General features: G+C 42.4%; 1 protein-coding gene across 14 annotated transcripts in view; it reads left to right on the plus strand.

Annotated features, from left to right (window-relative positions):
- Window positions 1-24,081, plus strand: part of NSD1 (nuclear receptor binding SET domain protein 1) — an 84,622-nt gene that overhangs the window by 35,206 nt on the left and 25,335 nt on the right. For 12 of the 14 annotated variants that reach the window (XM_084839401.1, XM_084839390.1, XM_084839395.1 and 9 more), the window contains exons 3-9: window positions 2,139-2,274; window positions 4,378-4,550; window positions 5,356-7,525; window positions 16,333-16,454; window positions 19,115-19,394; window positions 20,503-20,609; window positions 23,884-23,959. In XM_084839401.1, the coding sequence (XP_084695527.1) occupies window positions 2,139-2,274; window positions 4,378-4,550; window positions 5,356-7,525; window positions 16,333-16,454; window positions 19,115-19,394; window positions 20,503-20,609; window positions 23,884-23,959 (3,064 nt within the window). The remainder of the gene's footprint in view (window positions 1-2,138; window positions 2,275-4,377; window positions 4,551-5,355; window positions 7,526-16,332; window positions 16,455-19,114; window positions 19,395-20,502; window positions 20,610-23,883; window positions 23,960-24,081) is intronic. The other 2 variants (XM_084839398.1, XM_084839399.1) reach the window with 1 other exon arrangement.

The following is a 24,081-nucleotide window of genomic DNA, read 5'->3' on the forward strand; positions in this document are numbered from 1 at the left end:
TCTCTTGCAAGTAATCATATTCCTTAGTTGATATTTCCTGTTATCCAGCATATTCCCCAAAAGGTTCAGACCATAACGACTTGGGGACAGGAGTTACAGACACGGTTCACACAATCAAAATAAACCACCATAGCTTATTTAAATTGTGGCACATGCCAGATGCGATTTCCATAATCACTGCCTGGCCACAGCTTGTCATGTTGTCCAAACATGACATCGCATGGCTCGTTGGAGGGGGAAACAACATTCCAATAACCCTACAACAGCCCATGGGTTATTGGAGGGTTGTTTTCCCCTCCAACAAGACACGCCGCCTGGGTTCAGACAACACAACAAGTAGCGCCGGGGTGGTGATTATGGAAATGGTACCATGTGTGCATTGCAATTTAAATAAGCCACTATGTGTGACCAGCCCACAGTGTCCACGTGGAAAATGTCCAGAACTGAAAACAATCTCCTTTCCTCCCTCTTGCCCTTAGCACTTGAAAGTGTGCAAGGAGATTGCCAGGATTCCTTGTATGTGTGTATCCAGTGATTGGAGGATGTGTACACCCTGACAGATGTTGTATATTTTGATGGTGTTTTAGAGTGCTTTTCCTAATGTCTCTGGACTAATGAGTAAACTCCAGGTTAAAAAATAATACTACCAGATACTATCCCGCTGTGGTCTTTCAATAAAGAATGTTTTTTGTTGAATTTACTCTATGTAAAGCTGTCCTTAAAACATGGTCAGGATAACCCCTAAAGCAGTAATAGGCAACCTGGTGTCCTCCAGATGTTTTGGAGCCAGTGTGTAATGACATACACTACTGTTTGTGAATAGATAGCAATTAAAATCCAAAATATATTCTTTCTGTTTGTGACATAAATAAATTTGCCTCATTTGGTTCAAAAGGAGCTCCTCGTAGCAGTTTTCCTAATTTGAAAATATAAGTGATCAGTAAATCTGAAGGATTCCCCTCGTCCCTGTTTATATCTGTCACATCCAAAAGAAAATGAGTGAGGAAGCTTGTGCTTGGATCCAAAGATGCTCTTCTATGAGAAGAAAGCATTTCTGTTTGTGCAGGGTGGCGTTCCAATTTCTGCCATTTCTCTTCTTCCCAGTGCAGCCTACTTACCACATCCCACACCATCCTGGAGGGTTCCCCAACCCTCAGGAGCTGTTTTCCAGTTGTGTATAGTGGACTGCACTGGGGAAGATGGGGTGGGAAAGTCTTGTTGCACAGAGTCCTACTTGTGAGTCTTTGGATCTAAGCCCTTGTTCCTTTAATGCTAAGAACAGTGATTCCCAACACTATTCTGGCTTGACCATGGAGAACGTTGTTATATTAGAGAGCTACAACTAGTCACGAAGTGTCTTCAGGGACCAAAAAATCCTTAGTTTTATTAATAAAACCTCCTTTTCCCATCTTTATCCAGTATCAGAAAAGTACAGCAATTCTTGCAATGAAATAGGTGCACAAATTTAAAAACATAAGAAGAGCTGTGCTGGATCAGACTAGAGGCTTATCTAGTCCAGCATTCTGTTTACACAGTGGCCATCCAGATGCCCCAGTGGGAAGTCAGCAAGCAGGACATGGATGCAGTAGCACCTTCCCACTCGTGTCCCAAATAACTGGAACATGAGCCATGTTTTTTTCCATTAGGAGAGGTGATCATAGTGTAGTAATCCGAGTGCATTATGGTAGGAGTACTTTGTCCTTGGCTCCTTGTTTTGGCTTGATGAGATAAAGAGGCAAGGTTGGTTGCTAGGCCTGCACATAGGTAGGTTGTATGTTTAACTAATTAAAGAATGTTTAGTTGATCTGCCTTTTAACCAATTAATTGAGTAACTTCTTTAAAAGGAAGTACAAAATAACTTGCAATTTACAATGTGTAAATCTTCAAATTATAATGTAAACTTTCTTTAAAATTTAATAAGCAAGAGTATTGTTGGAATGAAATACCATTTGCAGAATTTTCTTTTCCAGTCCTTTATTGCACTGCAACCAAAAATAAAACAAGTATACTCTTCAGCTCTCATCCCCACCAATTAATTAACTGATCTAAGCTGATTACAGCTTGCAAGCCCTGGTAGTTCATTCTACTTCCACTAGAGATTCATATATCTCAGCGTACTTTCTTGTTTCTCTTCAAAGGGTCGAACTAATAAGAAGCCTGCTCCAGTAAAGTATGAAGCTGGAGATCTTGTCTGGGCAAAGTTTAACAGACGTCCATGGTGGCCCTGTAAAATTTGTCATGATCCTGTGCTAGATACGCATTCAAAAATGAAAGGTAATGTATTCCTTGCATTTCAGTATAAAAGGATTAGTGCTTTGCATTGTTAACCATATATGGCATTTTGTAAATGATCTGCATTAAGTGAGTATTGACCAGAATGGCCATGAACAATTGGAAGGGTGGTAATAGGACTGACAAGGCCCACGGTGCTTCCAGACGAGGCTTTTATCCTGCAGTCACCCTACCCTGAACTTGGAATTTTACAGGGGGTCCAGATGTTGTCGCCTTCCACTTGTAACCCTCCCATTTTCCCACTGCTTCTTCCATCTTTTTTCTTACCAGAATGAACATTCTGTTAAGGAGGAAAAGGCAGGAGTAGCTGCATGGCTAGTCCTAAACAGACATACTTGGAATTATGTCCCACTGAAATCAGTAGTATGTTTAGGATTGCAGTCATGCAACACAATCCTTTTCCTCCGCATGTCTACTTAGAAATAAATTCATTGACTTTGCTGGGTTTATTCCTAGGTAAGTGTACATAGGATTATGTCCAGTTGAACTCAGTGGGCTGTTTTAGATATCCATAGGACTATATTGTTAATGTACTGTTGGGAGTTGAAATGCAAAGGGCTCTTCTAGGTTCTAGTATTATAAAATGGTTGAGGTAGGCTTTGGTTCTCTGGAAAAGACCCTGATGCTGGGAAAGACTGAAGGCAAAAGGAGAAGGGGACAACAGAGGATGAGATGGCTAGATAGCATCACCGATGCAATGAATATGAACTTGAGCACACTCCGGGAGAGAGCGCAGGACAGGAAGGCCTGGCGTGCTATGGTCCATGGGGTCACGAAGAGTCGGACACGACTGAATGACTGAACAACAAGGCTTTGGTAGAAAGAGAATAGTGTTTAAGCATGAGTTTGAAAAAGGACAGCAATGCACATTGATGTAATGAAATATTCAGTGGTGAAAGAGCAATGTAAAAATGTCACAAATGGTTGACAGAAGACAGGTACAAGAAGTGTGGACCAAGCACAACAAATGAGGATTAGGGGATATAGCTGCCTTGGGTTCCTTGCAAGAGGAAAAAAGGTGGATATAAACATAGTGGTAGTAATAATAATACTATTAATATAAAATAAATATTAAGGAGAGCTGGAACCAAGGGCAGAAAGGAACTTTCATTTTGTTTTCAGTTTGTGGTGACCAAAGGGCAGGATGGGGAACATTTTTTACCCCCTGGGGCTGCATTCTGTCATTGGTAATCTTCCACTGGATGCACACCAGCAGCGGGTGGGGCCAAAGCCACCATACATTTCATTCACACATTCACTCTCTCTCAGCATGGAAAAGCCTTTCCATAAGTTCCAATTGGAGGCCTTTTCTTAGCCTAATTTTTCTTAGGTGGGCAGGGAGATGTCGTGCAGGCCAGACAAGAGACACCACAGGCTTCATCTGGCTCACAGGCCACCAGTTCCCCACTTTTGTTTTAGGGCCTCTTTACACAATTGGCAGTCTATCCTAAAACGACAACTCCTGAACTCACTTCAGACTCTTCCTGTTCATGGAGAACAGAGGCTGCAGTAAATTCAGAGAGCCTAACAACATCAGAAAAAAATGGTGGGCTTTGGAATAGTCTCCAGGAGTTTCAACAGAGAGGTAGGTTTAGTATTTAATATTGCTCCCTCTAATGGTTGGCTTGGGTGGTGAGTGCCAACAAAAAATGGAGTCAAATGGGGCCACTGAGAAACAAGAGGGAGCCATTAACATGTTCTAGTTATGCTCTAGAACTCTGAGACAAAACATCTTTTTAAAAACTTAAGGGGAAAACACCAAAGGAGGACTGATGTTCCATAGCTACTGGGAATGCAAAGTGTTCTCTGGACAACAAAAATGGCCATGCAGCGGGGAGCAGTGAATTGGCATTCTTGAGCCCCAGATAGTTTATAGTATCCTGGAGGAAGGCATGGTTGACTAGCTAGAACTCTGAACCAGAACACTCGTATTAGGAGGTGAGAATACATTCGAAAATTTTGTTACAAATCCCAGTTGTTAGACATAGTTTAGAAAACTTCTTTTGAGCATAAGTTGGAAGTTCATTCACTTCCATTCCTACACCTTGGTGCAAAATGCTAATCTTCTTAATTTTATTTCAATAGTTTCCAATCGCAGACCATATCGAGAGTACTGTGTGGAAGCCTTGGGAGACCCATCTGAAAGAGCCTGGGTTGTAGGAAAAGCTATTGTAGTCTTTGAAGGAAGACATCAATTTGAAGAACTGCCTGTCCTTCGGAGAAGAGGGAAACAAAAAGAGAAAGGTTATAGGCACAAGGTAAAGCTCCTGTTGTCATATATTTTGTATTTGGATGTCCCCATCAGAGTGCAAAATATAAGGCATGTTCCAGTCAAAGTGAAGCATTTTTCAAAGGCTCATAGATTGCGTTGAAGAGATTTAAGCAGATTCATAATTTTGTCACTGAAATCAGTGGGATGCTAAAGTGCTCAGTTTTGGATTGTGCCCATAACATTTTGAAGCTGGTGCCCTAAGAATGACTAATGTGATTTGGGATGTTGAGGCTGCTGATAAAAGAATGCCTTATGTGTTGGCTTGTCCAGACAGCTGCCCTGAAAATAGATCGGAAAGTAAGCTGGAATAATAAAAAGCAAACAGAGCTGACAACTCTTGAGAATGTGCCAGAGTGTTATTAATGGAGAAACTTGTGCACCTGAAGGACAAATATACGGTAAAATGGGCAGGGATGGAATACTTTCAAAATCCTATGCTCCAGCTCAAACTCTTCTAGAAGCCAGTATCCTTTTTCTAGGTGCTGGCTCTGCATTAATATTTCCAATTCCAAGGTGCTGGGATAAAATATCCAAGTGACCAGTTCTTTGAGACTGTCCCAGTCCTGATGACTGGGATCCTGAAGATATTGCTATATTTCATCCAGTGCTGGAATTTCTCAAGTTCTCTAGGCTTGTACCCATTAACCTAGCTTTTAGCCATGTACCTTAATTCGTTATATGGCACAGCTGCAATCTGAGAAGGAAGATAAGCTTATCTCTCTGTGTGGCAGCATCCTGTGGCATATTATAAGTATTTATTTTGTAACTGCTTTTTCCCCTTTTATTTTAAGGTTCCTAAGAGATTTATGGCTAAATGGGAGATCAGTGTCGGCCTTACAAATGAATATCTTAAACAGAACGGTACTCAAAAATGTATCCAGACTTCTAGCAAACCGGACAGTGAGAAGGATGTGCATTTAAAGGGATCTTGTTCAAAGGGCTCCTTAAATGAACAGAGCATACAACTAAATGGCTGTTTGAAATCATTAGCATTGGACTCCAAACATTTGACTCCTGATAAGGGGAAGATGTTCATTAAATCACAAATAAAGAAGAGCTCTGACACCAGAAAGAGGAGTAGAGTTAGAAAAAGTAGCACCAAGCTGGAGCCATCCAGGAGAGAGAGTGGGGGGAAAGTGATAGTGAGCAAAGTTAAAAATGTGATTGCTGCAGACCTGCCAGATAAGCAGGCATCTCACGAACTTTGCAGAATAGCAAAGAGCCTAATGGGATCCAAAGGCACCATGGAAAACTACTTGCTGTCTTCTTTTGGAGAAAGACAATTTGAAAATAAATCGAAGAAAGCTGAGTATGAAATCTCTGATAGAGACTGCCAGCAGGAGACACCCAAAGTAGACTTGAAGAAAAAGAAAACCCAGGCAGACTTCATGGGCAATTCAAAACTACAGCAGCACTATTTTGCAGCTGATGCTGGAGCTGAAAGGAAACAAATGGACTCTGATTCATCAGATAATGGTCCTTGTGATCTAGACTCCCTTGACCAAAGTATAGCAGCAGCAGCCTATAGTGTCCTGAAAAATTGTGACTCTGTAAATAAAAGAGGAAAGGAACTGTCTTCAGGGCAAAGAAACATTAAACATTCTGCATATGTCTCAAAAAGCAGCAGTAGAAGTCGCAAACCTCTGGAAGGCTGTCCAGATAGGAATGCCAGTGCTGAAGAAGCAGGAGGTGAGGAATTCCATGAGCCATCACTAGCAGCTGAGGTGGCTTCAGCTTACCGGAATGACAATCTTACCATTGTAGATAAGCATACTACACTCCAAAGTAAGGGGTTTGCAAGTCAAATGGATACAAAACAGCCCCAATCCAGAAGTATAAAATGCAAGCATAAAGGAACTGCTGCTGGGACAGAGTCCTCTCTTAAGGAAGATGAATGTAGCCCCGACTGCTGCTTTTCTGCTACCAAAGGTTCTCCTGGGCTTGAGTTAGAGACACCTGCCAAAAGTGGGAAGGTTGATGGCCCCAGGCTGCTGAACAGCACTAATGAGAACTCCCGTGATTCTTCTGAAATAGAGACGGCAGTTGTGAAACATGTGCTTTCAGAACTGAAGGAGCTATCATATAGGTCCATGAATGATGAAGTGAAAGACTGTGGGCCACCTAAGACCACAGTGCCCTTACTCTTTTCATCTGTCTCTGGGCAGAATCATTTGCCTATTGAGCCTGATTATAAATTCAGCACCTTATTAATGATGTTGAAAGATATGCATGATAGTAAGACAAAAGAGAAACAGATCATGACTACTCAGAACATAGCGTCTTATAGGAGTCCTAGCAGCGGCGATAGTTCTGGAAATAACACTCCGAGTGATTTGACATCTTTGCCTACAATGGGAACCACCAATAAATTAGAAAACAAACGAGATAGCGTTCAAGAAGCACAGTGTCAGAAACCCAAAGAAGGTCAGTCCTCTTTTTCACATGGTATCGCAACCAAGTTGATCGATCCCGGTGCTAACAAAAGGGAGCTCACAAATACTACTGTTTCTGGTACAAACTGCACCGCAAGGTGCAGCTGTCCAAAATCTAAGCAGCTATCCAAACTAGTAGCTAATGCAACATCAAAGAGCAAATCACTAAACCAGTTATCCAGTACAGCAGAGAGTGTGCCCCACCAGCATAGAGCTACCCAAGGCCCAGTTGCTAGTCCTCGAGACAATGCAAAGGAAGATGTTGCAAGGAAAGTATCTCGGGAGTTGATGGGACACTCCCCTGCTGAAGACTCTGCAAGCTCCTTTGATGGCAGTTTAGTTCGTATAACAATGAAGTCAGAATCTGATAAAAAGAGAGAGCGCTACAGCTCCTTTGAAAATGGGGAGTGCCTAGAGTTGGATTCAGGACTGAATAGAGAAGGCTCCTTGGGTGATGAGCCTAAAGATGTAAGCCACGTAGCACCCAAAAAGCGATGGCAGCGTTTTAACCAAAGCAATGCTAAAGCTGGTAAGCACATCAGTAGATCTAGGGAAGCAGAAGAGCTATATACCTTTGGCCTCTACTGAACAAAAACAAGTGTTGGAGTGCAGGCCTCTCCTGGCTCTTGCAAAGGTGATTAAGGGAGGCCTTAACAGGCAAGAACGGTGAGAATCACTGACACTTAGTTGGGCAACGTTTCTCTGTGTATGATAAATGAAATGAAAATAGGATTCATACAATAGGGTTCATACAGAATTAGAATTTTGCAGCTCAACTCCTCAGTTTGAGCTCTCTGTAAAAGGTAAGAGGTCTCTGAGTTGCATCGCTTCAGACTGCAGGCGGGGACTCATATGGTGAAGTCTAGCATTAAAAATAAATAATTCTTACACCTAGAAAACTGACACGTGAGGGAGAAGGCTAGGCTAGAACCCAGCAGTCTGACACCTACTTTCCCATGTGCAGGGTATTTATATATTTATTGGTATGGAGGAACCTTCAGTAATGTGCATACCCACACCTGCAGTCTAAAGTAGTACAGCTCATAAACACTTTTACCATCTCATCTGCAGGTTGTGAGAGCTGGCCTTAGGACAGGAAGTGGGCAAATTCAGGAGGCCCAGGGGTCAATTTTGCCTCCCCCATCACCCCTCAGGAATCACACTGCAGGTGCCAAAAAAGGGGGGGATTAAATATTAAAAAAAATTAAAACAAAATGGCTCTGGATGCCATTCTGGTTGCAATTTTTTTTTAACATTTTTTGAGGGGGGAATTTTGAGGGCTGCACTGGGGGGTTGCAGGAGCTGCATGTTGCCCACCCTTGCCTTAGGAGGTCCAGTTGTTGCAGGTTAGCTTTGAGAGGAGTGTCTCACGACAGAAGCTTAGGGAGAGAAGATCCCAGTCACATGTTGCAGTACAGCAAAATCTTAGTCCATCTAATTGAAATGTGGGTTCTCGCTCTAGCTTTTCTCTACTTCTGAGCTTAATTTAGGATTCTGTTTTTAAAACATTTAAAGCAACAACAACAATCCATAGGAATTAGTGCTGATTGGGAAATAAATATATTTGATTTTTCTTACCTTGTGCAGCAGCTTTGTTCACAAATTAAACCATGATGGAGCCATGCTAGTCAGTATTATAGGAGATTTACGAGGAAGAGATTTTGAATTGCTTAATGCTGCAATCCTGCACACAGCTAGGCAGCTTAAATCCCACTGGACTCAGTGGGAGCAGCCTAAGGACTGGTTTACACATTGTAAGCATAATGAGGTAATAGAGGTCAGAAGTAGTAGAATGGGCTGTATCACTTCAGACTGCAGGTAGAGGATTGCATTTTTTAATGTTCCCCGATGTGAAAAAGTCTCTGTGAGTAGAATAGCACAATAGGGAGAAGATGGAACTGTAACCCTTTTATATTTTTTAAATTTGGAGGGGGAAATCAGAACCCCCCACCTGAAGTCTGTAGTTATATAATCCATTTTGCCACCTCAGGAATTCATTGCCATTTCCGGGCATGTGTAGATCAAGCCTGCCTGCAGAACTGCAGGCTAAAACATTCAGTTCAGTAGTAATAAAAGTGTTAGTGTGTTTTTCCTTATGGATAAGAACTGATGCAGCAAATTGAGTGTATGACTAAGACAGGTTAGGCCACAGCTCAGTGGTAGAGCAGCTGCTTTGCATGCAGAAGGTCCCAGGTTCGATCCCTGGCATCTCCAGATAGGGCAGGAAAAACTCCTGCCTGAAACCCTGGAGAGCCGTCAGCGTTGGCAATACTGGGCTAGATGGACCCATGGTCTGATGCAGTATAAGGTAGTTTGCTATGTTCCTGCTATAAACTGCAGTAACTTAAAAAGTGAATGTTATAGCACTCCACAGTCTTGATATTTCAGTTTTGTATTCTTTGTTAGTATATTTTCAATCAGTGATTGTCCTGTTGGTGGCAACATGCACAGAGGGAGCAATGCTACGGCCACTAGTCAGTGGCTAGATGGCCATTGCATATGTGGTTTTCTGGGAACTTACCTTGGAGCCCGCGCTCTGAGGTCAGTTCCCGGAGAACCAACCTTCCCCTCATTCTGCACTGCCATGCAGGCAGTGAAGAACAGCCCCGCGCTCCACGCTCAGAAGAGGAGCACGGAACGGCCAAAATGGGGCGTTCGGGCAGGGTGGTGGTGTTCCGGGGCAGGGAAGGCAGAAATGCTGATAAAACACATCCTATGTGTTGTCCAGCAGCCTCCTCCCCTGCTCCGCTTTCCTGTGGCTAGACAGCTGAATCGGTTGTCTAGCCACAAATGCAGGGCAGGAGAAGCGCAGAGGGAACGATCCCCTCCGTACTTCTGCCCTGTATTGGATAGGCAGTAGCCTCCAAGTTCGGAGGTGGCCGCCTATCCCCAGAGGATTGCACCCTAAATTGCAAAAGGGTAAAAGCTGGCCTATCCTACTGGGTCTTTTGAAGCCTTCCCCAACCTGTTGCCCTGCATGTGTGATGGACCCCAACTGCCATCATTCCCAGCCAGCATGAGAGTTGCAGTTCAACACATCTGGAGGGCACCAGGTTGGAAAAGTCTGGTCTAGTGTTTGTGAAAGACAAGTTGGCAGTTACACAAAACACAAGATTGAGCAAAATGTGTGAGCTGAGGATGGATGTCTTATCTGATATATCACCATGTTCACTTATAAAATGTAAATTAACCACACTCATTGTTAAACTTCTCCCAGAGCTGAGACATGCCTGGCTATATACTAACAGTCCCACTACATGACTTTGCAACATGTTCTGAAGAATAGGCATATTTGATCAAGGATTTCAATAAATTTAATAGATTGTAGTAAAGCACAAAGAATGCTGAAGATGCGCACTACAGTGTTTTTCTCAAATACATTTTAAATGAGTAAAATGCCCACATTTTTGTCTTCTGCAGATGAAAGGTGCTTTGGGGAATATAAAACTTTTTTTTCTGACCTGGGTTCAAGGTGCTGCACACAATCAACTACTTGTGCATAGTAGCTCTTCCCACACTCTAGAGTGGCATTCCATGAAGTGCATAGTCAGGCCTCCAGAAAGGGCAGTCAGCAACATGCACTCTAGCAAATGAGGGTGGAGGCTCATATGATGGATTGCTAAAAACAACAACAACACACCAAACTTCCTACACCTAGAAAGCTTGTGTATCAGGGAGAAGGTGATTCTGATGTGTTAGTTTTCTAAGTGTAGGGTTTTGTTTTGTTTTATATGAAGGAGTGTTCTATATTTGAGCCCTCATCTGCAGTCTGAGTGAAGCAGCCAAGACACAGGTTTAGCACTTCATTTGCTGACCTTGAGAACAAGGCCTCTCACCTGCATCGTGTCTGTTCACATGCATTACCTAGAGGGTATTCCCTATATTTTTGCCTGTTGCTTCCAGTGGAGGCTGGTGGCTCCGATGTCAGTGGGACAGTGAATCTGCTCCAGGTTTCAGTCAGAACTCTAAAGGAGCAATCCAAGGTGCAGAAGCACCTTGCATAGCTCCTTTAGAGTTCTGACTGAAACACGGAGCACGTTCATCACCCAGCTGACATTGGAGCCACCAGCCTCCACTGGTTGCTTCTACTTATCAGTGGCTTCTCTTTTGACTTTTGATCAGTGGCTTCTCTTTTTGTTTAAAATAAAACCTTTTGACAGTTACCTGTGGCTAGGTTTGATGTTGCTGATGTTTATTTTATTAAGTTGTGGCAGTGCTGGGTAGCATCTCTATACACTAGTATGTGGCTCATTCAGACAATAGCTTCCTACCACATATTCTTATGCACACCCCAAATACACATTGCTGAATTCAGATTCACAACTTCTGTGGGACTGAGAATAGTCATAGATTTAAATGTGTTGTGCCTAAGGTGAATTTCTCAAGAATTTTATTTTAATTGGGCACAACTGAGAAGGAGAGGAAGCCTTGAGAACTTTTTTTTAAGGCAAAGTTGTGAGAAGTACTACAATAGTACTTTTATATAGTACTTTGAGTGTGAAAAGTCCCTTAACTACAATATCTCAAAAACCCTTGCAATAACCCTGTAAGGTAGGCCAGTATTCTCATATTGTAGATTTGTAGAGGGTGCTGCTGAGAATGTGTGTGTTGCTTGAAGCCAAACATATCCTCATGGCTGAAGATATATTTGAACCAGAGAGTTCCTGCCTCATAGTACTTTTGGCAAAGGGTGGAAGTAGAATATATAGTTTCAGACATTGACCCAGCTCAGACATCATGATTAAACCATGATTTGGCTATCGGTGCCATGCCTTAGGATTGTATGCTCCCTTTTCTCCTATGTGCAGTAATTTACTCACTCATTTTCTGGTTAGAGCAAACTGTAGCTTGCTGTGCTGTCCATAGCAAGCAAATTATGGTTTACATAAAGCAGGAAGTATGTTAGCACAAGGTTGTTGAAGATGGCCAGGCCATGGTTTGGCCATGACATTTAAACCAGGTCAATGTGTCTGAGCTGGATGTTAGCATTTTCTGTAGGAGTTTTAGGTTAACTATTTAGAACAGGGGTGCACAACCTTTTTGACCCTCAGGGCCACGTGCGATGCTGGTTCAGAGGTCGGGGGCCACAGACACACAGGCATGTGTGCACACTCACAGGCACATGCATACACACACACACACACACATAAACACCCCTCAGCAATCCTGATCCACATTGCTCTTTCCTCACTGCTAAGCAGCAGCAGGGAAGAGCCATCTGTATGGGGATCTCTGGTGGAGGGAGTAGAGAGTTCAGGTGGCAGGAAAATCAACAAGGTGGGATTCAGGGGTGTGTGCTCAGGGAGCTGCAGTAAAGGTCTGGGGGGTGCAAGTTGTGCATCCCTGGTTTAGAAACCATGAGATGTACAGTAAAATACCAGTATTGCAGGTTACAGTCACTTGCATTGATATCAAAATTAACTTGACTCTTGCTACAGCTAGAATAGAGGTGGACACTTTTTGAGATAGCCAGTGGACACCAGAAACCCTTTTGAGACAGCCAGTTTCCTAAGTAAGGTTTATTAAAATGAATTCATAAATTTCCATCTGCAGATACTTCATGCACTGGATTCTTCATCAACGAGCAAGGAAAAGTTATCTTCTGTTAAAATTAGTTTCCATTGTGGAAGTGAGGGATTTACAGACTTTATTTGGTAGAGGATAACTTTATTGTCCCTTGAATAGAGATGTGAAGGCCTGGAAAAAAATGCCAGAAAAATGGGGGGGGGGATTATTCTCTTTCCAAGGACTGTTTTTTTTTTTTCTGAAAAACTGGAAAAATTGAACTGCTTTGGATTATGAAATATCTTCTTTTAGAATGATGAATAAAAAATTCAAGACAAGGTGTTCAGCCTTAACTCCCAAATGATTTCTAAAAACTATGTAAGAAGAAGACTTTTATAGAAAAGACTAGAGATGTGAAATTTCTGGAAATAATGATGGCATGAGAGAAAATGTTTTTAATCCTCTCTGTGAGATTCTCACCATAATTATTTCTTCCATTCCTTATTAAAATTATTGATCTAATGTATCTTTTACTGATGGACATTTTGGGATACTTCCAAGTAATGCTCAGTGTTCCAACATGCGAGTAGAGCCACCATCTCATAGTATGGAAGAAAATGTGTAAACCCACACAAAATTGTGTGGGTTTTGTTCTATAAAGTCCTGTGTTTTGAGGCTTGTTCTGGTTAGATACTGTACCGGTCAATTAATGTAGTTCTAATCTAAAACCCACATGTTAAAGAAATACTGTAGGTTATCCCACCACTGCCGTGAGATGCAACGGAACAGCGTGTGAGTTATCCCACCTATGTTTTTTTTTTTTAATTAACTTTGATGCTTGGGTCTATAGAACTCACTGCCACAGTTTTTAATAAAGTTCTCAGTTAGTCCTCACCATTAGGGATTGCTACCTCAGCTATAAAATCTTTTAACTGCTGCCACTAGAATAAACCCTCACTATCTAAAAGAAACAGTAGCCTGGTTCCTATGGTGTAGGCATGGGATTGACACCACCACTAGAGTAAACCTTTCAAAATGGAAAGAAAGAGATATTCATTAATGGAAATTATTTACAAAGGTGAATAAAATGTCACTCTTCAAATAATAGGTTGAGATTGCTTAAAAAGTTCTTAAGAGAGCAATCCTATGGCCACTAGACACTGTCTAGAGGGCCATAGGATTTTTCAGTTTCTGGGAACCAAGGTCGGAGCCAGGGCTCCAGCCATGGTTCCCAGAAACCACTCTCCCCACCCCCTCATAGCCATCGTGTTTCTCTCTGCGTCGGCTATATCTCCATACTTGGAAACAGAGCATTGGGACAGGGAAAAAGTGGCAGTTCCAGGGGCAGGGAGGGGAGGAGACCACGGGAGCTGCTTTACGCAGCTTCCTATGTGCTGCGCAGCCTCCTTCCCTCCCCCTCATCGAAGCCGCAGCTAGACAGTGGAAATCGACCATCTAGCCAAAAATGCAGGGCAGCCAGAGCGCGGAGGGTAGGATCTCCATGCATTGGATACTTGGCACCCTCTGATATCAGAGGCTGCCAACTGTCTGGATAGGATTGCATCCTTAATTAAATATGATTCGTTATCATTCCTAAACTGAGACTTTCCCAACCAGATAAATCTCAATAGCTTTTCAGACCAGATTTCCCTAAATTCCATCCCACAAACAGGAATAGGTTTAGGAATTTTCCTAAACTTATTTACAAAGAGAAGCAGATGCTGTACACCAGCTCTTCCTGCTTTTTCTGGCTTCTAGGGTGATTCAGGTATTTCAGGGACTACTTGCTGAAGTTCCCTCTGGTCAGAATAAAAGAAGAACCAAAAATGTATTACGTATAACTTGGTTTGCTCATAAAATTATCATGTTTGGTATATTAAATGTATACAATTAACTGAGTTTACTTTTCATAGTTTTGAATGTTAAGGATAATTTTATGAGCAAGCCAGTATTATACGTAATATAATTTATGTTCCTAAAGCAGCCTTCCCCAACCTGGTGCCCTCCAGATATTTTCATTACAACACCCAGCATTCCTGACCATTGACCATGCTGCCTGGGGTCATGGGAGTTGAATTCCAAAATAGCTGGAGGGCAACCTTTGGTGAAGGTTGTCCTAAAGTGACTTTAGATCTGTAATGTGTGCAAAAAAAGGTATTGCTTATTTTTCAGTTTTTCCCTAAAATTTCCTCTTTTTTCCCCTGGAAAAAAAACGCATGGGTTTTTTTCCCTGACTTCAAAATTTCCAGAAAGTTTACATATCTACCCCTGAGCAAGAGCCCAGCACCTGAAATAAGTGCGGAAAATAAAATGTATGCATTAATTCTAATAAATTTGTCTCCTGCAACTCTTGGATTTCCATTCCTTTTTTCTGTTTTTTGATGTTCTTTTAAGTATGTCCCTTAATGCTACCCAGTGTCTGTGGTAAAGAAGGGATCCTGTTTTTTAAGGTTCAAGATTAATGACAACACAGTGGTATTTTGAAGATGAGGTGTCAAATTAGCTATATTACCTTAGACTACAATACTGTGTTCCACTTACTTGTTTCGATCCAGAGTTCCTGTGAGCCGAACTCTATTCACGGGACAATCCTGCTGGAGGAAGAAGGGTGGAGGCAGGTTTTGCCATTTCCCCCTGCAGCCTCTTATGCTCCACAGAGATCTGCTCCAGAGGATTAGGGGACCCTTTGGAACAGTCTGGGAGGTCGTGCTGGGGGGCGGGGAGTGGGAACCAGTGAAAAATGCTGCCTTCCAGTGGGAGTCTCCACTGGATCTCACTCTGTTCCACGAATAGAATAGACACTCCGAATCCAATCCATTTTATGTATGTATGTATTTTAAAAACACTAATTACGTTTGCTGAACAGGAAAATCAGTTTCTAAGCTTTTTCTCTGGGTATGTAGCCACCTTATCCCAGGAACAGTTCTAGTTCAGAACTACTCTCATACTGTGTTAGTTATGACAATCCAGCCTGCTGTCGGTTTACAATATTGATACTTGCTACTTCTGAGTGTGGCTTTTTGCCATGCTTTTTTAGCAGTGGCAACCAAAGCTTTAAAAAGGGGAGAGAAAAAGAGATACTTATAATACTTATAATGGACTCATCTGTGCAATCCAGATTGAGATTTGGTTAAAAAAAAAAACAGATTTTTTCTGTATTTTTAAGATAAGATAAAATACAGGAGGCAGAGCTAGTTCCCCCTTCAGCACTGAGGTCTGGGAGAGCACTCCAGGAAAGAAGCTACACCACGTTATAAGTACAGAAACAGTTGCACAGATGTGACTTAATTCCTGCTTCAGCTACAGATTCTTTCAACTATGGCTTCTCACCCTATACTTGTCTCTTCTCAGAGTGTAATGCATTCTCCCTGCTTGACTTGTACATAACACTGCTAAATCAGGCTGGATACAATTTACTGTGCAGTTCTGAAGCATTTCAAGCCTAGGGCAGGAGTTCCATGTCAGGCAATCCAGCGGGAGATGCATCTCATTTCCAGCTACCCAAGTCTGGCCAACAGCTCACTTCGTTTCCAGACTTGCTTAGCTGTAAGGAGGATGTAGACGATTCCCCTCTGTGAGGTGGGGATTATGGAGTTTGCATGAGTTAGGACCATTACATGGATTTCTGCTGGAGGATGAGAGGAGGCCCAGTGTTTAGGGAAGAAGCTCTGGAAACCCCAATGGAAGGGCTTGTCATATTAGTTAATATGGCAAGAAAGGATTGATGGAAACCTGTTATTAAATTTATTATTGAACCAGGTTATAATGGTATTTGCCATCCCAGCCCCTTTGCTCTTCTGAAGAAAACTAACACTGAACCCTTTTTCTCAGTTGCACATTCAGAGAAGAAACGCCTTAGAAAGCCAAGTAAGCGGCTTCTGGAATATGCAGAAGAATATGATCACATATTTGCACCTAAGAAAAAAAAGAGGAGCCAGGAACCATTTCGGAAGGTGGGTGTAACATTGCACAATCAAAATGGCAATGGAACTTGTGAAAAGGTGGATAAATTTCATCTAAGTAGGATTTCAACATAATTTTAACAGTTTTAAAAACTAGGGAGCTTGTGTGTGTGTGGCAGGTGTTGGGGGAGCCAGTTTTCCTCCTGGCTCCTGACCTTTTCCACCAGATCAAATGCCGCTCCACAAACTGCCCCAAATTTTAGGACAGGGATGTCGAACCTCAGGCCCATGGGTCCAAACCAGCCTGCCTGAGGTCCCAGTCTGGCCCTCCAGGGTTCCCCAGACGGCCATGCCTCCAGACCACTGATCATTTGGTAGTTTCCTGGCGTTTGTGCATCCAGCCTCCCCGCTGCCATTCTAAATGGCTGAAATGCCTCTCCTAAAGCTTAGTCACTTTACACTAAAATATGCTGGTATTTTTGGTGTTTTGGCCCCACCCACCACTGGAATGCAGCCCCTGAGAGCTTCTCTGAAATAGAATCCGGCCCTCAGGCTGAAAGAGGTCCAACAACCTGCTCATCAGGGGGTACAGGGGGCTGTGGGAGTAAGAATGAAAGCTTTTTGAAACCACAGTGCAGACAGCTCACCATTTGCAGTCCTCCTGCAAACACCTTCATATCATCTCTACAGACTGTATAGCGAGGCAAGGAAATACCAAGATCCCTGACATGTTTTTGAACTCTGGCTCATATTTGTTTGCTCCAAATGGGTAGGATTTGAAGCACACCAATGGCCAGAAAATGGTCAAGTTGTACCAGATCTTGCTTAGCTATCTTGAGCACATCATGTTTAACCTTCATGCTAGAGTGGTTCTCATGCTGCTTTGAATATCAAATGTATAATTTTGAAAAATATTTTTGGCTATGACTGTAATAAGTAAATAGAGCTTTGTTTTTACTTTATCATTTCTAATATTTTCCTAATGTTTTTGAAAAGAGAGATGCTTTACCTTGGCAAGGATGCTTTGTTGGAATAAAGAATGAATAAAAGATAACAAAATAACCCCCGAATTCTCAATATTAGAAGAATGTTATTTCTTCAAAGTACATTCTTAGCTGTTATGGATGAAAAGATCTGCCATTGAAAACAGCATCCCCATGACTACTTTTCCCTCGATCTCCGGTAATGTCTAGTGATGCTCACTCCCTGACATGAAATGGTCAGGCTATTAAGTTTCCCCAACCCTGCTCAGTAGCATCCAGTGATGGGGAATGGAGTCAGAGAAACTCACAGCCAGATGATATGTCATGGGGTGAGACCCAGAAGATGTTACCAGCTGGGAGGAAGGGAAACTAAACAAAGGAATCCCATTTTCAGTGGCAGCACCATGCCATCCATAACTTCCAGTTAGGACCCGTGGCCACTTACTTGTGGGGTGCCACAGGGTTCCATCCTCTCCCCGATGCTATTTAACATCTATGTGAAGCCGCTGGGGGCTATCATCAGGAGGTTTGGGGTGCAGTGTCATCAATATGCGGATGACACGCAGCTCTACCTCTCGTTTAAATCTTCACCAAGGTTGGCCGTAGAATCCCTGTCCAAATGTCTGGAGACGGTGAGTGGCTGGATGGGGAGGAATAGGCTGAAGCTGAACCCTGACAAGACCGAGGTACTTTTGGTGGGAGACAAGAGGAGGCTGGGGGATGTTGACCTGGTGTTGAATGGGGTACGGCTACCCTTGAAAGACCAGGTCCGCAGCCTGGGGGTCATTTTGGATTCCCAGCTGTCCATGGAGGCTCAGGTGTCAGCTGTGAGCTGGACAGCACTGTATCAACTCCATCTGATACGGTGGCTGCGCCCCTTCCTTCCCGACCATCTGCTCCCATCGGTAGTACATGCCCTGGTCTCCTCTCGTTTAGACTACTGTAATGTGCTCTATGTGGGGTTACCCTTGAAGACGGTTCGGAAACTGCAGCTGGTACAGAACGCGGCGGCTCGCCTGATTAAAGGCAGCCGCCAGCGAGATCACATCACTCCAGTGCTGAAGGAGTTGCGCTGGTTACCAGTTGTTTTCCGGGCCAAATTCAAGGTGTTGGTTTTGACCTTTAAAACCCTATATGGTTCCAGCCCAGCCTATCTTAAGGAGCGCCTCCAGCAGCACCAGACAGGCCGCTTAACAAGATCAGCGTCGGATGGCCTTCTCTCTGTCCCATCAGCCAGGACAGCTAGACTGGTGGGGACGAGGGAGAGGGCCTTTTCTGTGGTGGCCCCCACTCTGTGGAACTCCCTCCCTAGGGAACTCAGTCATGCCCCCTCTTTAATGAGCTTCCGTCGTGCATTAAAAACGTTGTTGTTCAGGCAGGCATTTGGGGTGGGTTAGGGTATTTTAGAAAATGTTTTTATTGTAGAATGTTATTGTTTTAAACTGTTTTTATTGTATGTTGTACATCGCCCAGAGTGGCTGGGTGACCAGCCAGATGGGCGATTAATAAATTTAATAATAAATAAATAAATAAATAAAATAAAAATGGGAAAAATATTGTGTGTGTCTGCTTACATTTTTCCTGGCAAAGCCAAAGTTGACTAATTTTATTCCCCTTGATTTTCACCTGCTGCAGAAATGTAGCTATATACTCATTGTTAGCATTCCTTGTCTGTACAGGTTTGTCCAGTATCTTAAGTATTTTCTTTTTATGTGTGGTTGCTAATAGGCAAATTGTGTAGAGAAGTCTGAAACCAAACAGGATTGCAGCAATGACAAACAAGCCCATAATAAACTTCTAGAAAAGAAGCCTTTGGATTCAGTTTCATCTGCTTCATCTAAAGAATCTCCTCCAGTCCTTGAAGCTGAACGTTCTCTGTCAGATGAACTTGACTCCCATTCCATGGAACCGAGATCTGAAATGCCAGTTTTGACATTGTCTTCACCAAGTGTGTTGGAAGCTGTTACTGCTTCTCATTCACAGGGAGAGGAACAGTTAAAGAAATCAGGTAAGACGTGCATTATTTGCATTTCTATTTTAAATCAGTACAGACGTTTTGTCTACACATTATGCATGAGATTCCTCAGAAAGGTCTGCCCTAAACCCAGTTATAACATAATCTTGCACATATGGGCGCTACTCATGGCTTTGTCTCCAGAGAGAGAGAGAGAGAAATTGCACGATCCAGTGAAAGGGATGGGGAAGCTTGAAATAAGTTCTTGGAGAGGAGACTGTGCACTCTGTTAAAGTAACTGTTGGAGGAAACCGTGATCTAAGTATTCGATATCAAAGCACCTAGCCCTGCAACAGAGTTGATTGAAAGGAGCAGGAAGGAGGGATGTAGGAAATAGAATGCAAGGCCAGTTGGTAAGCAGAAGCAAAGAGTGGAAGCAGCTGAAGCCATCTCATTAGGGAGTGAGGAGCTTGGAGCCTAAAGGCTTCTGTTTGGCTATAGTTGAGACTTGCTGGGTTCTTTAAGCTGCCCACATCTAGCAATGCTTTCCTGAAGAGCTTTGAAAGAGCCTAGAAAGGAGGCTCCCTTAAAAATCTACCCCACATTGTATTTCCTTTATGAATTCTTACAGGAGTCCTTTGTCCTAGCCCCAGTTATCAGAAGGGATAGTCTAGGCTCCAGCAATGTTTAACAGGTAGCCTTGGATCAACAGTGCCACTTTCCTTCTATCCTCCACCCCAAAATACTCCCTGTATATGTTTCTGGTTGTCCATTTTTTGAGGCAGAAATGTGGTGGTGGGTGGGGGCAGTTATGGTGCCTTTTACTGTTTCAATCAATTTCAAATAATTACACTTAAGCCCTTCAAGGTCCATTAGAACCTTGCATCTCAGCACTTTGACAACATTCTTGTCTTAGTTGTGTGCTGATTTGAGGGATGCCTTAAAACAAAGATGCTTGTACTGGCAAAATGGTGGGCACACAAGTAGATTAGTGGAGTAATCATGGAGTATTTCATTTCCCCTTGCTGGTTATTTCTTGGCTTTGGGAAGCAAAGGTATAGCAAAGGATATCACTGTTAATATTCTAGTTGTTACTTGATGCTAGTAAAACAAGTAGTTTGTATCTAGTAGAGAACATGGCTTATTTGCATCTTTATGGCAGGGAGCTTTGAGAGCAAGCGCCAGAGGAAACCAACTAAAAAGCTCTTAGAATCCAATGATTTGGATACTGCATTTATACCAAAGAGGGAGTGGACTTCCACAAAGAAGGTATGTTTCTTCCTTCAGCTTCAAAATGTTACCTAGCATATAAAGATCTGCTATGTGTTTGAGTGTTAAATAATTGCAACTGTGTGGCTTTTTTAACAGTATTCGTTTGATTAAACCATCATAGCTAATGAAAGAATTCCACACAATTCCACACAAGTTCCAATTCAGAACTTGAGCTACAAAGTTCCCATTGCAAGTTTTTTAAACACACACACGTGTACATGCATACACACAAAGCTATCATTATCGATCTGAGCAAAGATTAGGCATGTAACTTCTTGGATCTATGGGTTTTTTTATAAGGACCAGAGTCACAATCCACCACAGATATTTATTTATTTATTGCTTGCTTGCTTGCTTGCACTTATATCCCACCTTTTTTCCTTGAAGTAACCCAAAATGGTGTGCATAATCCTCCTCTTCCCCATTTTATCCTCACGACAACCCTGTGAGGTAGGTTGGGTTGAGAGTCTGTGACTGGCCCAAAGTCACCCAGGGAGCTTCATAGCTGAGTGAATGGGGACTAGAACCCAGGTCTCCCAAGTCCCAGTCTGACACCCAAACCGCTACACCACACTGGCTCTCTGGAATGAGATATGCACAGCCCTCGTTCATTTCAGCTGAGAGTGTGTAGGAGTGATGCTCATTCTAGTGTGCCCCCCAGAGTAGACATCATGATAATGGTTTGTCTTGTTATCAAGAGGAGAAAACCTCTGGTATACAGAATCTCTCTTTTCTTGTGTGTTTTAAAAAATGACAGAGCCACCTGCTAGAACTCAAAGCAGAACTGATATCAAATAACTTTTCCTGTGCTGGAATTTGAACTCTTCCTATGGGAAATTGTGGTCATGATAGTGCGATCATAGCCCTCTTTGCGCAAATGTGTCCAAATAGGATACAAGACTTGTAGTTTTTCAACTTTGCTGCATTGGTGGCAACGTTTTAATTTGGTCTTCTTGGTAATACAGGCATCTGAATTCCCTCTCTAGTTTTTGTTCTGTAACTGCCCACCGCCTGTGATATGGCCCACATTAGAATATTTATTCTACATATCATGAAAGTTGTATTCATCTTGATACAATTTTTTGTTTTGTAAACCCATTAAAATGAATGTATGTTACTTGTAATTGCAAAGTTTATTTATTAAATCATTTATATCCTGCCTTCCTGTCAACGAGCCTTAAGGTGGCTCACAATAATAAAAATTAAAATAATAAGATGATAAAAACAGAGCAGAAAAAATTAAACACAGTAAACAATAATTGTAAGCTTCCTTAGGAGGGCTCCTGCCCTGAAAGGCAGCCAAGAAATATTTTAAAATAAATAAATAAAACAAATAAAACAAAAGCAGCTGCAAAAAAAAAACCAGATAAAACAGCCAACATCTATGTAGCATAGCAGACAATTAATACAGACTAAAGCCTTTTAAAAAGCCATGTTTTGACTGCTTGCATGAGTGCAAGGAATGGGGTAGATATACAGATCTCTTTAAGGAAGAGTATTCCATAAGCTCAGTGCCACAGTCAAGGAAGCCCTGTCTTACATGTTCATCAGCTTACTGCAAATGACAGGCGGGTATCAACTGGGCCTCAGATGTTGAGTAACACCTGAGCAGGCTGATACAGAAGGAGGTGGTCTCTGAGATATCCTTGTCTCAAACAACTGGAGAAGCCCAGCATGTAGCAAAGTCACTTCACCTGCCCTGTGCCTACTCCCATTAGGGAGAGGATGCAAGGTAGGTGAAGCTGTTCAGTCTGGCTTCAGTTGTCCTTTGGCCTCCCCACACAAAACTTACTCCTGTACTACTTGCAGGAGCTTCTGCAAGCAGCAAAGTAGTAAGTTGCTTGGCATCGCTTATCCTTCGGCTTCCCTGTTCAGGAGGGTTAAAAGACAAGCAAAGCAAACCTCCTGAACTCCAATCAAAGCTAAACTTCTGCAAGCAGAGAATGGGCTGCTTCCCAAATCTCTTGCTATCTATGATCAGAGATAACAAGGGGATTACCTGGCATGCCACTTGCCCTCCATTAGGATTGGAGATCGCAAAGGCAATCCTCTCCCTGCTTCTTCCCAAAGACCCTGGTAGCCTCCAGGCTAAGGGGCAGTGCTGGGAGGGGGGCTGGGGGGGCACAATGGGAGCTCAAGCCTCAGTTGGCCAGATGGGCAATCTCTGCAGGCTAGATTAGGCCCATGGGCTGGAGGTTGCCCTCCCCCATAGTAGACTTTCTGACAAAGATTGGGTGTGTGTTTGTGAGAAAAATAAACTCCTTTTTCTAAATGTGGCAATGAAGGAAAGCCTCTACAAAATACTATGCAAATGGTATTATTTACCAGTTGGACTGACAAGAATGTACCTCAGTTTATCAGATCTGTGCTGGAGCTGTAGAAGGTGAAGTGGAACATTTGTACATATCTGATGGGAATGTCCTCAAATTAAAAAATATTGGTTAGATATTGTACAAGGCATTAGAAAGAGAATGGGTTATGCTATCCTGCTGACTCCTCAAGTTAGGTTGTTAGACAGTAGATAAACATGAAAGGAAATAACATATTGTAAGTTACTTGCATGCTGAGGCATGCATATTATTGGCGAAAGGTTGGAAATCTGCCCTTCAGCAATCTTTCACTCAGTGGAGATGAAAAATACGCAATACCATGATAATGAATAATATCACAGCTTATGAACATGTATGGGAGGGAAAGAGACTTTTCAACAGAATTGGGTGGCTTTCATTCAGTTTTGGAACAATCTTGCTTAGCACCAATAGAACTTTTGACAATGTGATTTTAAGAATATCTGTTGTACTTTGGAGTTGTGGTTTGTAAAGCTGGATTATATAGTTGCTCTTGAAGTTAATGATTAAGTATGATGTATCTGATAACAATAAACTGAAAAAATACTTTAAAAAGAAAAGGCGGGCTATAAATAGTTTGACTGTTATTAAAGTGTGAGAATGGTATAATGCATTGTAGTAATTGGAACCATTCACACACACACACACACACACACACCTGATTTGTTAGTATCTCTGCTTCAGCTGTATAGAAAGATTGTTCAACAATTACAGTTAAGTAAATATGATTCTCCATACTTGTTGCCATCCAGTGGCCCAGGCCCTGGATGAACACCTCCCCATCCTTCCAGTTTATAGTAATTTGAAATGCTACTTGGAATTATTATTTGTAAATATGTTGAAGTAGAATTGCAGTTGAGATGAGCATCTGCTTGTAGGTATGTGAATTCACTTGGTAAATTGTCAATGTTGCTTATCTGCAGTGTTCTGAGGCTGGTCCTTTGGATACTGAAATGTCTGAGTTTTATTCCACATCTCAGCTTCTGGACACTGGTGAAGGTAGGTGGTACTTGTGTTCTGTAGAGTGAAGCAGGCAGCTTCCTGTGAGTGAGTAAAACTCTATTCACACATTTGGAAGAACGTGGGGGGGGGACTCAAAGCAGGGACAGGAACACCCTTTT

This window comes from Heloderma suspectum, chromosome 2, assembly GCF_057233095.1.
Source record: "Heloderma suspectum isolate Gila_16-S chromosome 2, 16-S_ref, whole genome shotgun sequence".
Classification (NCBI taxonomy): domain Eukaryota; kingdom Metazoa; phylum Chordata; class Lepidosauria; order Squamata; family Helodermatidae; genus Heloderma; species Heloderma suspectum.